At 32.1% G+C, this 17,395-nt stretch overlaps 1 protein-coding gene across 1 annotated transcript in view; it reads left to right on the top strand.

Moving 5' to 3' along the window:
• LOC111702011 (dynein heavy chain 3, axonemal) overlaps positions 1–17,395 on the top strand; it is a 127,605-nt gene that overhangs the window by 83,378 nt on the left and 26,832 nt on the right. The window contains exons 65-73 of the mRNA XM_023473529.1: positions 138–209; positions 1,031–1,102; positions 1,520–1,563; positions 3,031–3,118; positions 4,267–4,360; positions 8,450–8,546; positions 14,875–14,974; positions 16,198–16,392; positions 16,847–16,912. Of these exons, the coding sequence (XP_023329297.1) occupies positions 138–209; positions 1,031–1,102; positions 1,520–1,563; positions 3,031–3,118; positions 4,267–4,360; positions 8,450–8,546; positions 14,875–14,974; positions 16,198–16,392; positions 16,847–16,912 (828 nt within the window). The remainder of the gene's footprint in view (positions 1–137; positions 210–1,030; positions 1,103–1,519; positions 1,564–3,030; positions 3,119–4,266; positions 4,361–8,449; positions 8,547–14,874; positions 14,975–16,197; positions 16,393–16,846; positions 16,913–17,395) is intronic.

Raw genomic sequence — 17,395 nt, 5'->3', positions numbered from 1 at the left:
TCCCCCACAACTTCCTCACCACATCTCCCCCCCCACATCTCCCTTTCCCCACAACTTCCTCACCCCATCTCTCCCAATTTTTAAAGTCCTCTATTCATCCTACCTCTCCTCTTTTTAACTCTCTAATACTAATTAAGCTGTGTTATAGAAAAGAGATAATATCTGACTGGCAAACACTGTGTAAAGAACAGAAGATTCTTTGCTCACAGGAAACCTCAAGAATTTGATAAATATAATAATCGATAGATAAACAGTAAATCGAAAAAGAGGGCCAAGAAAACACAAATATTACAATTTTTGGAGTATTTAGAATTGTATTAAAAAATCGCAGACCAGATGACGGCTGAGATGATTATTTTAACAAAATTATTAAATTGTAAAACATGTTATTCAATGAAAATGGCCATTTAGCTCTTTTTAAATAATTGGATAAATGCTCTATCAATGAATAACAGAAAATCATTGCATAAATGCACTATAATAAATGCAGGGAATCAGTAAATTTGGGAACCTAGCGCTGCTAAGGTTATTAAAAGTTACTCCCGCCGTTTACCCGCACTTGAACAATTTTACAGGGAAACTAAATTTTCACAATTATTGTCAATCCACTCTACTTAGAATCTCAAAACCAAGCTATGAACATTTCCGAGGGTCTTCCGAGTTCCCCAATTAAAATTTAAGGCAAAACGGTTCAGGGTTTCCTGAGTTATATTCGGACAAACAAAAAAAGAAACCCAGACAAGCAGAGATTACAACATTATATATATATATAAAGTTGTTATCTCTGTCTATCTGTCTGTTTGTTTGTTTGTCCTATTATAACTCAGAAATCCCTTGACCGATTTGCCTCAAATTTTTATTGGGGAACTTGGGAGACCCACGGGAATGTTCATTGCTTGGTTTGGAGATTTTAAGTTGAGTCGTAAATCCTTATTTACGACAAAGGGCGGGTAAACGGTGGGACTGACTGGGCAACGCTGGGTTCCTAAGCTAGTATTTTAACAGAATTGTTTGAGTTTGTGGTGTGTAGGAGTTCAGTTTAACAAGTATACTTGGAGATCAGGTTTTGATCAGACAATGGCAGATTGCTGGCCTACCAAAGGAAATAATATTTATCAACTCATTTCATGAGAACCTTCAAAAAACAAAAAAAAAACGCTAAAGGGAGTGTTCGCAAAAAATGAAAGGGGATCCCTAAATTAAATTTGGGTTAATTGCTACTAATATTAATTTTAATTTAAAATTCCTAAATCAAAATGAATATTTCACTTTTTAAGTTTTTAATTTCAAATGCACAGTATTTGCGAAAATATTATTTAATTCATTTTATCCAAATTGAAGGTGGATTAAATGTTTCCAAATTCTGAAGAAAAAAGATACTGCAAACCACTTCTGGAAAATCCACGGCTAATTTTCAGAAAGATTGAAAATGTATTAAAAATTTGTTGTGCAAAAAAGTTTGAATCGGTACTTTTTTCTAAAATATTTAGAATTGTTGATATAAATTATTCGAACTCAGGATTATTTCTCTGTAGATAACGGAATAATTGTCTCAAATGCCAGGAAACGTTATTTTTTTCTTCATTTGACAACTTTTTATCTGAAACATGATTTCTAACATACAATTAATTCTTCTTGCTTCTAGAACATGATTTCTATCGTACAGTTAATTCTTCTTGCTTCTAGAGCATGATTTCTAACATACAATTAATTCTTCTTGCTTCTAGAACATGATTTCTAACATACAATTAATTCTTCCTGCTTCTAGAACATGATTTCTGCCATACAATTAATCCTTCCTGCCTCTAGAATATGATTTCTGACATACAATTAATTCTTCCTGCTTCTAGAACATGATTTCTAACATACAATTAATCCTACTTGCATCTAGAACAGAATTTCTAACATACAACAAATCCTTCTTGCTTCTAGAACAGGATTTCTAACATACAATTAATCCTTCTGACATCAAGAACATATTTTTTAAGTTACAATTAAAATCCTTTTTTGCAAATAAAACATACAATTAATCCTTCCTGCTTCTAGAACACAATTTCTAACATGTAGGGTGTCCTACGAAACATTATAATTTAAGAACGACCTGAAAATCGTCTTTGAAATGATTTGTAGAATGCAATCGTAAAACTAATTTTAGAAATAAAATCCTTGAATTATTAATCTCAAGATATCCTTAGTCCAAACATTTCCAAAATGGGTTCTGTCTTTTATGTGTTTTCACAATTACCGGAAATATGAAGAATTTCCTTTAGATTTCGACAGTTTTAGTTTATTTCAACAAATTAAAATTAAAACAAAATTTTTCATCTCGGGTAATATTGAAAGCACAACAAAAGGAGACAAGATTTTGGAAATACCAGGACTAGTGGATATTTATGATTATAGTTTCAAGAATCAAACGTGTAAAAAGGTTGACAAACGTGTAAAAAGGTTGACAAACGTGTAAAAAGGTTGATAAACGTGTAAAAAGGTTGACACATGAATGCATCAACTTATTTCAAAGATAAAAACCGACCTTAAAGTCAGCTCTTAACTCTCATGTTTCCTGGGACACCCTCTAAAACATTAATTGTAAAATACAATGAATTCTTAATGCTCTTATGCTTATAAATTCTAATATTATAATTTATTTATTATAAAAATAGGATTTAATTGGTTTAAATTGTAGATTAGACCACATAGATTCTATTACAATAGATAGCAACATGTCATATAGTTTTTGCGTCCGACAAAATTATCAATTAAAGTGATAATTTAAGAATAAAGTGCTTATCTTACAATGAAATAATTGCAGTTTTAAGTGTTTTTTATTTTCTGATTTTACAATTTTTTTATTAATCTTGGAAAACATGTCAACTAATTTGAGAAAATTTCGTTTTCCTTGTTATATTTGACACTTGTGACGTCGTGTATAACAATATAATTGGTCCATTTCTCTGTTGCCACCTATTGTACTTGATAATCTATTTTTTCTATAATTAATATTTCTTCCCTTAAATAATGATTTGTTAGACGTTGGTCCTTGATGATTGATCCACAAGGCCAGGCATCAAAATGGATAAAAAATATGGAGAAATCTAACTCCCTTGTGATAATCAAGGTAATTACCAAGCATTTATTAGAATATTTGTAACAAATATATATACATTTCTTGTCTAGGTGTTTGTTTGTTTGTAACCGATAAACGTAACTTTTTGTGGGACCTCATATGGATGCTCAGAATAACAATAAATTGTCTCAATTTTTTTATTTTCGTAAAATTTCGATAATCCACGAAAACAAATTTCAAATCTGCAAAATTATTTATTTTTTTATCGAAGAGAAAACGCTGGAAGATTGAGCAACAATTAAAAGTTGAAATAGAAGATGGGTGCGAAGCGCCCTGATAATCTCGTAATATATAACTCATCATTATTAGATTTTTAAATAAAATTGCAATATCATACTTTTTATTTTATTTAAAAACCATTACAAGTACTTTTGTTTTCTATGTTATAATTAACTTTGCCTATAATCTTTATGAATATTCTGAGCCGGCGATTTAAAAAATTCAAGAAAATACGACTCGGGTCTAAGCTGTTTTATTTACGGCTCGGGTTTTCGAATTTAAGTTGCATCTATTTTTAAACAGAATTTAGTTCATAAAACCGGTTTAATGTTGTATTTGGCGGATTTTCATTGTAGGAATTGGTGCATTCCGGGTTTTGATGAGAATAAGTCCCAACATTGAGCCTTATTCTTCACTAAAACCAACCAAGGTCGGTTTTATTTTTATTGGGCCTAACTCCTTAAGTCGAGCCTAAGATCTCGCAGCTGTCAATCACGTGACAAAAGCTGTCGTCAGAGTTGGGTCGAAGATTGGGTCTTAAAGCTGCATTTAAGGAATTAAGACTCGAGCCGAAGCTTTTAAATCGCGGGCTCTGGAGAAATATATTGTTCTGTATTTAAACAAGAGAACGGGGGCATTTAAACCTTCATTGTTAGACTATAGTACAGGAAACCAAGAAAACAGGAAGACAGGAGAACAGGAACTAGGAAAACAGTAAAACACAAAACCAGGAAACCAGAAAAACAGGAAACCATAAAAACAGAAAACAAGAAAGTAGGAAACCATGAAAACTGGAAACCAGCTTGTGGAACCTATCCCCCCCTCACAATCTAGAAATGTGTCTTGTGAGGCTAGCATGTGGAAGGCTTAATATTTTGCGTTTGCACTTCTTTATTCTTTATGATGATATTGTTTTTCAGTATTCCGATCCTAAATATCTGGCCGGTATACAGACTGCTGTGGAACAAGGAAACCCCTGTCTTCTAGAGAATGTAGGAGAGAGTTTAGATCCAGGTATACTAGGGTTAAATATAGGGTAGAGTTTAGATCCAGGTATACTAGGGTTAAATATAGGGTAGAGTTTAGATCCAGGTATATTAGGGTTAAATATAGGGTAGAGTTTAGATCAAGGTATACTAGGGTTAAATATAGGGTAGAGTTTAGATCCAGGTATACTAGGGTTAACTATAGGGTAGAGTTTATAGATCTAGGTATACTAGGGTTAAATATAGGGCAAAGTTTAGATCCAGGTATACTAGGGTTAAATATAGGGCAAAGTTTAGATCCAGGTATATTAGGGTTAAATATAGGATATTGTTTAGCTTTAGGTATACTTGGGTTAAATATAGGGCAAAGTTTAGATTTAGGTATACTAGGGTTAAATATAGGGTAAAGTTTAGATTTAGGTATACTAGGGTTAAATATAGTGTAAAGTTTAGATTTAGGTATACTAGGGTTAAATATAGGGTAAACTTTAGATTTCGGTATACTAGGGTTAAATATAGGGTAGAGTTTAGATCCAGGTATACTAGGGTTAAATATAGGGTAGATTTTAGATCCAGGTATACTAGGGTTAAATATATGGTAGAATTTAGATCTAGGTATACTAGGGTTAAATATAGGGTAGATTTTAAATCCAAGCATATATTGGTATAGTCTATCTATCTATCTATTTATCTATCTATCTATTTATCATCTATCTATTTATCTGTCTATATATCTATGTATCTATCTATCTATCCCACCCCAATCTTGAATATATTGAATACGGAACAGATACAGAATATATTCAACTAATGTTCTAACTCAATGATGCAAATGATGCAAAATAAAATATGTTTATCAAAATATATACTTTTCTGACAGATTTCAATATATACAGTTAACCTCAATATTATTCAGGTTTTCAGATTAATTAGCAGATTATTAACAAATATCTGAAAAATAGCAGTTTTGTAGAAAATATATTTTGTCATTTCATGAATAATTTTCCTAACTAATTCACATAGATTTAGCCTGCTTTGAAATGTTGCATCATTTTCAAGACATGGTCCACTTTGAAGTGTCGCAAAACCTTGAGCTTTGATTTTACCGCTCTAACATCCATACTTTCTTGTTGTCCACGACATGTACATTTTATAAGGATTAGGCACTTATTTTTTGTCGTGCAGATGTAATTTGGTAAGTCCTCTTTAATATTTATGTGAGAGCTTGCAAACATTAATAGCATTAAACAGTATCATTGTGCATCGGTTAATTTAAAAGGTTATTACGTAAAAGGATAAAATAGTTTTAACATGCAAAATAACTGCAAACCCAGTAAACAGGGATCCAGACAAAATATAAAGTTTTGTATTCAGTTCTAAGACTGCCTCAACTTAACAGGGTCGATCTTTGGCCTGAATTTTACCCCAACTACTTACACATATTTTGTGTAGCCTGGGACATGATCATTCTAGAACTTTAACGCACTTTCGGTCAAGAGTTTTATCATGTAAAATGTAAATAAAAAAGAAATGAAGAACCATTTTCTTTTTTCTGATTTATTCATATTTCTTAATCAGAGCTGATGTATGGTATACAATCCTTGTATATTCTGATATACAGACCTAAGTTTATATTCACCCTAAGGGACCATATAATAAATAAATAGAAAACAACAACTTGGAAAACTGTAAAATCTGACTTTTTTCATTTTTTAATTTTATTATTGAGAACCATGTTTTGAAGGAATTTTTTTTTTCTCCATGCTCCTGTTTGTGGGAGGTATTACAGATATTGGGGATCAATCTTCTTCATATAAGTATATTGGAGTTTATATGTTTTCACTTAGAGAGAGGGGGAGGAGGAGGGGGGGGGAGATTTATCAGTAGTATCATTACCTTTAGGATAACTAGAGTAGTTGTACCTTGAATAAAAAGAATCATACAGTCAATTCGGTAGGAATAATCTTATTCCTTGTATACAATATTCTTTTTTTATATATCCTTGATTTGAACTGATTTTTTTTTACTGAACAGTTTTACCAAATTTAATTTGGATAAGCTATGCATTTTTAAATAAAAATTCAATTAACAATTCTAATAGATAAACATGAAAAATGCGATGAGCCGATTTTAAGGATCCTTGTTTAAAACAGGTTTATGTACAACAATTATTTTTAGAAATCACTTGTTAGTCTTTAATTTAAGAAACTTAGCAATCGCTACAAACTTTATTTTTCTAATCACTAAATCTTAACATTGTGAGGCTGTAAAACCTTTAATATTTAACACTAAGAATAGTTTATTTCACTGTTTGAAATATCAAAGGCCTACGACATCAGAATGCCAAAATATAAGAATTAGAAAATTAGAATTTATGGCAAGTGCTCATGGTTCCTTAGAACAGATCATAACAATTTGTCTGATGAAGGCATATTATGATATCCTAGATAAAGAACTTGAATACTCGGAGACATTTTGCTTTCTGATGATAGCCCACTTCCCTAGATAAACATTTACCTAGTATTCTTTACAAGAAAATATTATAGTTTTAGTATTCTTATAACGTTTACTGTACACCACAGGACAGAACTGTACACCACAGGACGGAACTGTGCATAACAGGACAGGGCTGTACAACACAGTACAGGACTGTACATAACAGGACAGGACTGTAAACCACAGGACAGGCCTGTACACCAGAGGACAGAACTGTACAACACATGATATAACTGTACATAATAGGACAGGACTGTAGACCACAGGACAGAAATTTATATAACCGGACAGAACTGTTCATAACAGGACAGAACTGTTCATAACAGGACAGAACTGTTCATAACAGGACATAACTGTTTATAACAGGGCAGAACTGTACATAAAAGGACAGTACTGAACATCACAGGACAAGACTGTACACCAAAGGACAGAACTGTACATAACAGGAAAGGACTGTACACCAAAGGACAAAACTGTGCATTACAAGGACAGGACTGTATTCCACAGGACAGAACTGTATACCTCAGGACAGTTCCATAGGACAGAACTGTACATAACAGAACAGGACTGTACACCACAGGGCAGAACTGTACATAACAGAACAGGACTGTACACCACAGGACAGGACTGTATACCTCAGGACAGGACTGTAAAACACAGGACAGGACTGTGCACAACAGGACAGGACTTTAAACTGCAGGACCGGATTGTACAACACAGGACAGGACTGTGCATAACAGGACAGGACTGTACACCACAGGACAGAACTGTATACCTCAGGACAGGACTGTACAACACAGGACAGGACTGTGCACAGCAGGACAGGACTGTAAGCTACAGGACAGGACTGTACAACACAGGACAGGACTGTGCATAACAGAACAGGACTGTACACCACAGGACAGGACTGTATACCTCAGGACAGGACTGTACAACACAGGACAGGACTGTAAACTGCAGGACCGGACTGTACGGTGTACACCACTGGAAGTAACTAGTGAGGATATATATCTAAAATAAGAATAATGCAAAAAAATAAGAATAAAGCAGGTTGCAGACAAGAGCCAATGCATTATCATAATACATAATATCCTTAATAACTGATAGAACTGATGGGCTGTATCATTTAATCAGACATGTATAGTAGTAGTACATGCATACAACATTGTCCTGCAGAAATATAATAATAGCGCATATTCACAATAGAAAGTATTCTCATTGTATAGAGGGGAGGGGGGTTGAATGAGGAAAGAGAGAGAAGACCTGATCCTCGTTGAGGTTTCTGGATGAGGTTGCGTGATTAAAAATCGGAATTTGTCAGCAAATAATAGTTGTTTTCTTCTTGTATGGTGAAAAAACTGATTGTCTACGGTTGGACACTTCAAAGTCAGACTAAACATGAAAACTCATCTACTATTTTCAAAACTGTCTGAAATCTGTGTTAGTCCTATCTATTCTATCAATCGTATCTTCCTTCTGTCTTGTCTATTCTATCTATCCTATCTATCCTATCTATCCTATCTATCCTATCTATCCTATCTGTCCTATCTATCCTATCTGTTGTCTCCGTTATCTGTCCTATCTGAACTGTACATTTATGAATAATTGTTTATTATCCCAGGATTAAGCTCTGTTCTATCCCGACAAACGTTCTCTAGTGGAGGTAGTGAATGTATCCAGATTGGGGAGAACATTGTAGAATATAATTCTAAATTCAGGAATACAACAACAACACTGTAGAACAAACAAATATGGAACAAACTTTACAAAATTTACACAATTTTATTAGATAATCTTCATATTTGCAATGTTCGGGTTTAAATAAATTGTTCCAAAACACTTCCTCTCCCCCCATTCTCCATCCACCCTTCCTCAACCCCCCCTCTTCCTTGTTCCCAGTTTCCTCTCATTTCCCCCTTCCTTACTAACTTTAGTACAACAATGTAATTTACACTTAGTCCAATTTTATCATGAAATTTTAAAGATTTAAATGATATGTGGATGACATGTATCGAACCGATAATCTTGTACTGTTATTGATAAACTGGAATTGTCAGGGGTGTAGTTTGGATGCAGACACAATAACTGATTTCCTAGCAATTACCCCCTGGTCACCCCATTTTTTATGCAAATGGAAAACCTGGATGAAATATTGCTTAGCAGCATCATCGCAACCTATGATCAAAAGTGTAAACTTTTGAATGGAAGAAGTCCTGGTAATGTTTGGAAAGCCCATTATTACTAACACTGCAAACAAAAGGAGAAGATCAAATTAATTAAATTTTGAATGTACGACTTTATCTATAGTAACTCCTCTAGTTTTTATTTTACGCACAAGCACCTTAAAAACAAATTTATCTGAATACATTTATGTTCTTCTGAATAGCTGTACAGTGGTATGCGATTATATCACTACAATAAAAACAATTTTGATTTTAATTTTGATTAATATAAAGCTATTCAAAAGTATATATATAAACAAAAAAGTTAAGAGAACATGTCAATTTCATGAGCTTTTCTTTGATTACTTGTGATCTTGTAATTTGAAAAAGCTTGTAAACAATTAAAACTTAAATAATAAAGGTGTCTTCATTGTATTGATATAATCGCCTACCACTGTACATAAAATTTACTTTAGTTAAACTTGCTACAAGAGTTTATTTTGAAATGTTTCAAATATACTAGAATTAAAATAACAGAGGCCGAGGGAATCGCCAAAGCACAGTTGAACAGATTCGATCCAAAAGTTTTGATTTCTTGATTAATATTTTTGGAATTATTTAAAGATCTACATATTTATAATTTAATGATTCTCCTAGCAATGTCACATCAAATAAAAACAAAGAAAAAAACAATTTACTCTCAACTAATCCTAGTTAGATTAAATTTTAAATTTATATTAAAAAAACAAGAAAATGAATAAAGTCAATTGTTAAAATAGGGTTATCAGGAATTGGTTGTTTGCTTTACAAAAGGTGAATGAGACATGTAGGGACCTGATTCATTGAAAATGCTGAACTGCACAGCTTTAGATTCTCTAGTGTGCCAGTTCAAGCTAAAGAGAAGAAGTTAAACCATGTCATGCAAATAATAAAATTACATTTCTTGGTAAATTACTTCTGTAGAAATTAAGTTTTAGTTCTTTTACTTTGCACCAAGTTAGATGTTGAATATTCCTTGTATTTTACTCAATTTGCATATTCTTGAATGTAAAGAAGAAATCTAACAAGTCACGTCTTGTAAAACAAAAACATTTCTCCTGTTTTTATTTGATCTTTCTATATCTATCTATTCTATATATTTATCAATATCTGGGTGTTTTTATCCTTGAGCAAGTTGGCTGCTCTACCAGCAATAAACTGATCTTAACAAACAAACACACATTTACAAACACCCAAACCCCAACTCACATATACATTCCATAACAGTTATAAAGAATTAAACTATATTTTAAACTTCTGATTCTTCATGTTTGAAACCATATAAGTGCAAATTTTGTTCAGGTATTCTTTTGGCTGGTTCCTTGAGTTCCATGCTTAAGGAACCTAAACATGAAACTCTGATGTATAATTTACTTTTTGGGCTTCGCTTTTTTTTATTTTTAAAAACTGTTCTTGGTCCATTTTGCAGGGATTAGGATGGATTTAGTTTTTTTCATTTTTCATACTTTTAATTATGATTATAGCTAATTATGGAACGATTGTGTATGATAACTGATAACTTTAACTATCATCAAAGATAACAAATTCTTTTATATAGATATGTTTTATTAAGGTTTGTATAAAATATGAAGGTTTCTAAGATCTGAACTGAGTGTTTGATGTAAACAGGAAAGAGAAGATAAATCGAGCAGGTTAGAAAACCTTACTTGAGATATAGAAAACTAAAATAGATGGGGAGTCATCATTTACATCATTACTTTATGATTGCAAGCTTCAAAATTTTACATTTTCTAAACTATAACATTTTTATAAAGTCTTTATTCATTGTAGAATTAACTTTAACAAAAATAATAATCATGTATTTCAAACTAGATTGCTCGAATGAAACATGTATGGTTAATGTATATTTGATGTTTTTTAAGCATCGTAGTAGGGTGTATGTTTGGTTAATTTATTCATGTTTGGTGTATATATGTGTGTATTACTATCATTCTCTCTTCATGCATATAGCTCTCTTGTTTTATAAAAATACATTTCCATGTTGAAGAGGATAAACCCTGCTCTGAAATAATGAGTAGAAGAACGATGATAAATCCACCAACTCTGAATTATTAATTACACAGTACTAGACAGATGTAGCTGCAAGATAAAGAAAGCCCAGCCTGAAACACTCAATTAAGGGAAAATGTTGGCCAAAAGACTACCGAGGTATAAACTTCCGGGATATTTTCATTTCAAGGGAAATATAAAACATTTTATATCTAGTAGTTGTTTTATGATTTTATAGCTGGTGGTAGTTTTATGATTTTATAGATAGTAATAATTTAATGATTTTATAGATGATGGTACATCAATGATTTTATAGCTGGTTATGATTTTATAGATAGTAATAATTTAATGATTTTATAGATGATGGTACATCAATGATTTTATAGCTGGTGGTAGTTTTATGATTTTATAGATAGTAATAATTTAATGATTTTATAGATGATGGTACATCAATGATTTTATAGCTGGTGGAAGTTCTATGATTTTTTTGTGGGTGGTAGTTTTATGATTTTATAGTTGGTAGTAGTTTTATGATTATGTCTTTTTTCGAAAACAAAATGCTTGTTTTTGAAAACGATTGAAAAAAAAAAATGATTGTTTAACAATCGTTTTCAAAAATGATTAACAACCCTATTTAAAGCTTTTACTTTTATTTTCCTTTTAGGAAGAAAACTGAATAATTGTTATAATTATTGGAATTTATGCAAATTCATTATGTTTAAGACAATTAAAAGGACAATATAAAATTGTTATTATGAAGATTTCAATGCGTTGAGGCACATGTTAATGCATAGTTTGAATTTAAAGGAGTACTTTTCAATAGCCTGGTTAATTTATTTGACTTTCAATTTTTACATGGAATTTATATATATAAAAAACATTGATGTAAAGTTTAAAATTCCTGAAAAAATGTGGAAGAAGTTAGTTTGTGTATATAGGATGGCATAAAGTCATAATGCTCTAATAAATTCCTGTTCTACATTTACTACTCAGATTACTCCATAGAATACTTACAGCTTACAGCATCTTTTATTCTTTGTATTTATATTCTTAACTGCAGCACTGACACATATTTTAAACTTGCAGTCTTAACTATTTTAAGATCTTGCAACTTGAGCAGAATACCCAAATATTAATAAGCTTCTGTTCAATTTTGAATGTTTAGTCCAACAATTTGAACTTTTATGGTTTATGGCTTTAAGTAGCCCCCTGGATATTAAAGAAATACTCATTTATCTAAGTATATGTTAACAGATGGGAGAGGAGGGGGGGGGGGCAATAATGTAATAAATACTAAGAACAAACTACTAACAGTAATTGTGCTCTAATTACAAAACAGCTTTACTATATGAAGAGCTGAGATACAATTGTTATCTTAATTTGAGTCAATTAATATCAGAGTTTACAGGACCTTTTTCAACAAAGAATTGTGAAAACAAGTCCTATCTTCCTTAACCAAAAGTCTTTCAATAAAATAATTACTCGCTTCTATCTCTAATTTTGTTTGACCATATATGCTGTAAACCAGTTGAGTTGTAAAGTTCCGCTATTTGATTTAGTAGAATTCTGAGTTTGCAATAACAAATTCTGTTGTTTTAATAAAAAATATTTTGTTTTTATTAGAAATAAGGAAAGGTTTTTTTCTTTGACCTGTATCAGCTGAAATTATTCTGGAAAATATTGAAAACTCTAATTGAGTAAATGCATAACTTGTAATCATCATCCATGGATAAAAATACTGGAATTGTCTTTCATGGAAAAGAATACAGGATCTATCTTTTTCATGGGAAAGAATACAGGATCTTTCTTTCATGGAAAAGAATACGGGATTTGTCTTTCATGGGAAAGAATACGGGATCTATCTTTCATGGAAAAGAATACAGGATCTGTCTTTCATGGGAAAGAATATGGGATCTATCTTTCATGGAAAAGAATATGGGATCTGTCTTTCATGGGAAAGAATACCCGATCTATCTTTCATGGAAAAGAATACGGGATCTGTCTTTCATGGGAAAGAATACGGGATCTATCTTTCATGGGAAAGAATACCGGATCTATCTTTTATGGAAAAGAATACGGGATCTGTCTTTCATGGGAAAGAATACAGGATCTATCTTTCATGGGAAAGAATACGGGATCTATCTTTCATGGAAAAGAATACGGGATCTGTCTTTCATGGGAAAGAATATGGGATCTATCTTTCATGGAAAAGAATACGGGATCTATCTTTCATGGAAAAGAATATGGGATCTATCTTTCATGGAAAATAATGCAGGATCTATCTTTCATGGAAAAGAATACGGGATATATCTTTCATGGAAAAGAATATGGGATCTATTTTTCATGGAAAAGAATGCAGGATCTATCTTTCATGGAAAAGAATACGAGATCTATCTTTCATGGAAAAGAATGCAGGATCTATCTTTCATGGAAAAGAATATGGGATTTATCTTTCATTAAAAGTTACAAATATTACATTTATGCTTTAGGATCTACAGATAAAGGGTTTAAAGTAATTGAAAAGTTTTAAAAAAAGAGTTTAATTCTAATGATTTCTCGATTGTTTCTGAAGCAATAAATGGGCAATTGATTTTGCATAAAAAACCATTGATATCTAATTAAAACTTGATTGAAAACAGCCTTTGTTCTCAAAACTTGGTTTTGAAAAGTGTAGTAGTGTAAACACCTAGTTTGAACTGTGAAGATTAATAAAGAAGGAAAATGGTCTATTACACTCAGAGTTTAGCGCACACATTATTATTATGGATAGAATGGAGGGATTTTCTAACAGCTTACTGGAATGGGCTATTTAGTTCTTTGAATATTTTATATTAAGTATCAAGTTTAGCAAGGTAAAAGTCTTCAGAAAGATAATGCAGTAATTTAAACTGATCTCTTTTAAAACTAATTTATATAATATATCATATTATCATAATGTTCAGGCAGATTTTACTTTCCCTGTCAACCTATCTTCAAGTGACCCTCCATTTATAAAGTTACATTTACAATTCACAACTTACCCTAACCTCTTGGGTCTGAGCAAAAGAGAATCTGAAGACATCTGCAAACAATGTCATAAACATCAAGAAATTCAATAACATTATGAAGAAGAAATAATTGATTCTAACATTGATTTATTGAACAAATTTCAATTAAGAAATATGTTCCTTCACATCTAATTAGTTTACGTTAGAAGGTCTTTTAGGTTTTTTTGTTGTCCCTATTTAATGATTAAATAAAATTGATTCTCAAAAAGTAACAACCCAAATGGATGATTTTGAACTTCAACTATGTGCTCAAACTCAGTAATTATACATCATTAAAACGTTTTATATGTCTCAAATGAATCCTAACAAATTTCTCCACAATACTACATTCTCAGTACAACTACCATACATTGCCAGTCACTGCCTTTAATTATCCTTGTTTTTCTATCTTAAAACTGATAATGTTCCATTTACAATTCCTCTATTTGAGTGACTTGAAGAAAATAAAATTAACAAATTGATATCCTTAAAGTTAGAAAAATGACGATATCTTTCTCATTGATACTTAGATACATGTTTTACATTACAGGTACCACTGGGTATTGTGAATCATACCTAAACATAGCTTTAGTAATCTGCAGTACATTGCCAGACTAAATAGTGGGTTTTGATAGGGAATAATCTGCCATGTAACTCTTTCTCTTCATAAGATTAAATTAGATTCTACCTTATTGGTGTGAGTACTGTGTCCCCCAGTGACAACATTATTAACCTGGAAATAAAGTTCTAATTTGTTAAATTGCCAATTCTACTTCTTGATATTAGTTTACAGTGTTTGTGTTGGTTAGATTGTATATAACAACAGAAACTAGAAACCCAAGGTTTCCTCCCGAGATTGCTGTTAAGGTTACGATGATCAACTTTATGATTACTCCTCAAGGATTACAGGTAAATTTTTACATTTCTTGTATAAAGGGACTGTAGATGTAATTTCAAGTGACCCAATAGTGGTTGGTCCGATTTACAATGATTATCCTGTAAACCTTTGCCCAATGTTACCTCCATAGTCCCTTTAAACAAAGTTTAATGCTACTCTCATACCTAAATATCTACTTAACTACCTACCCAATCACCCTTTTAACCACCTATTCATCTCATCTTCCTACCCAGCTAACTAATTTCCTATTTATCTACCCTAACCAGCCACCTTTCTACCTATGCACCTACCTATCCTTATCCACCAACCTATCCATAAATCTATCAACCTATCCATACCTACCTATTTACATACATACCTACCTAATTATCCATCTACCTTCCCATCTACCACTTTCCTATCTACATACCTACCTTTTTACCTACTTAGCTATCCACCAACCTACCTACCAACCTACCTATCCACCTATCTATTTACCTACATACCTATCTACCTACCCACCTATCTACCTACCTACCCACCTATCTACCTACCTACCTACCTACCTTCCTTCCTTACTTCCTACCTACCTACCTACCTAACTACCTACTTGCCTACCTACCTATCCACCCTTCTACCCATCTACCTACCTATCTACTTATCTACCACAACCTACCTACCTACCTACCTACTTACCCACCTACCTACCGATCCCAAATGATGGGGGCGATCCAATGCTCTAAATGCCACACAGGAACACAAGCCTAGCTATACAACAAGCTATATATTGATCCCAAATTAAAGGAGACAATCCCACCTTAATAGAAAGACAGGATTTTAGGTTTACTCTTATGCAGTAAACAGTACGGAGTATCTCTATAAACTAAGCTTTATTTGATATCTTATTCTGCAAGTTAACAGGAATTGACATAGTTACAATTCCTACAATGTTATCTATATTACATGATTAAGACAATCCTATTACTTATTTAAAGTTTAATGTTCATATTTATAAGATTAAAGAGAATAGATATAACGCAGTTAAGCTATCTCCACACATGTTTATAGCTTTATTTAAGTATGTCGCATTATTTAAGCTAATCATGCTAAATATTCAATTGAAATGCAGTTTCAATGAATTATGTCAGTATGTCTAAGTTTACAACATTAAATCATAAATAATGAACAACATACTGCAAGTTTACGGAATATCATTTTTCCACGATTTTTGCTACATACCTACGAACCTACCTAGGACCAGCTACTGGGTATCCTGGCTGCAGAGGAGAAACCTGAGCTTGAAGAGAAGAAGAACAACTTGATCCTGGAGGGAGCCAGCAACAACCAGCAGCTGAAGCAGATTGAGGACAAGATTCTTGCTGTACTCTCCAGCTCTCAGGGGAATATACTGGAGGATGAGACAGCTATACAGATACTCTCATCATCTAAGGTATTTCATTTTTAGCAAGCATTTGTATAATTTATTTCTCTCAAAATACTAAAAAATCAAAAACTTCAATATCGCCTGACATTATCCAAAGGCAGAGGAAAAAATACTGCACCCTACTGTATTGCAAAATTTCCTACCACATATATGTTCAGAAATTGTCGATAACTTTACTTAATCAATTTCTTCAAATAATGTCTTTAAAAATATTTTCTTAAAATAGCTTTATCTAAAGAATCTACAAATCCTTTCTGTTTGAGGATATTTAAACATGTAGAAATATTATTGAGGATATTTAAACATGTAGATATATTATTGAGGATATTCAAACATGTAGATATATTATATAGTACAAATGATCAGGGGTTTACCCGCAAAGGATGAGACTTCATTGACTATCAGAAGTTATTCAGTTTTATTTCTATTAGTAGACAAACGATATATTTATTTGAATCAGGTGCTATCAGAAGAAATTGCTGCGAAACAGGAGATAGCAACCAGTACAGAGGAGGAGATTGATAAGGTAAGTTTATCCTCTTCTAAATTCATACTTTGCTTTTCTGTTTGGGTGTCTGTCTGTCTGGTATGTCTGTCCGTTTGTCTCCAATAAACGTCAAAACGGCTAAACTGGTCGGGTCCAAAATTTTATGTGGGACCTCACATGAATCCAGGGAAGGTTTATGAAAGCTCAAAATTACAAAAGATTGTGTTAAAACTCTTTGATTTTTGTTAAAAAAAAACATTATTAAATCCGTGAATTTGTCTGCTATTGTCTTATATATTGTACAAAAAGAAGAGGCTCACAGAAAGAACCATAAAATTAAAAATTAAAATAAAAGATATGCGCCCTAAAAGCCTAGTATATTAGAATAGTATACATACAGGGTGTCCCAAAAAATTATCTTGAAGACATTGAAGCACTGGTTCAATTTTTAAAAAAGTGTACATTTTTGAAATCTTTCCCTATTGATTAATACCAATGAGAGGATGTTATTATGAAATTTGA

Source organism: Eurytemora carolleeae, unplaced genomic scaffold, assembly GCF_000591075.1.
Source record: "Eurytemora carolleeae unplaced genomic scaffold, Eaff_2.0 scaffold390, whole genome shotgun sequence".
Lineage (NCBI taxonomy): Eukaryota > Metazoa > Arthropoda > Copepoda > Calanoida > Temoridae > Eurytemora > Eurytemora carolleeae.
Note: the sequence above shows the minus strand (reverse complement) of the source record. Positions and strands in the feature narration are given on the sequence as shown.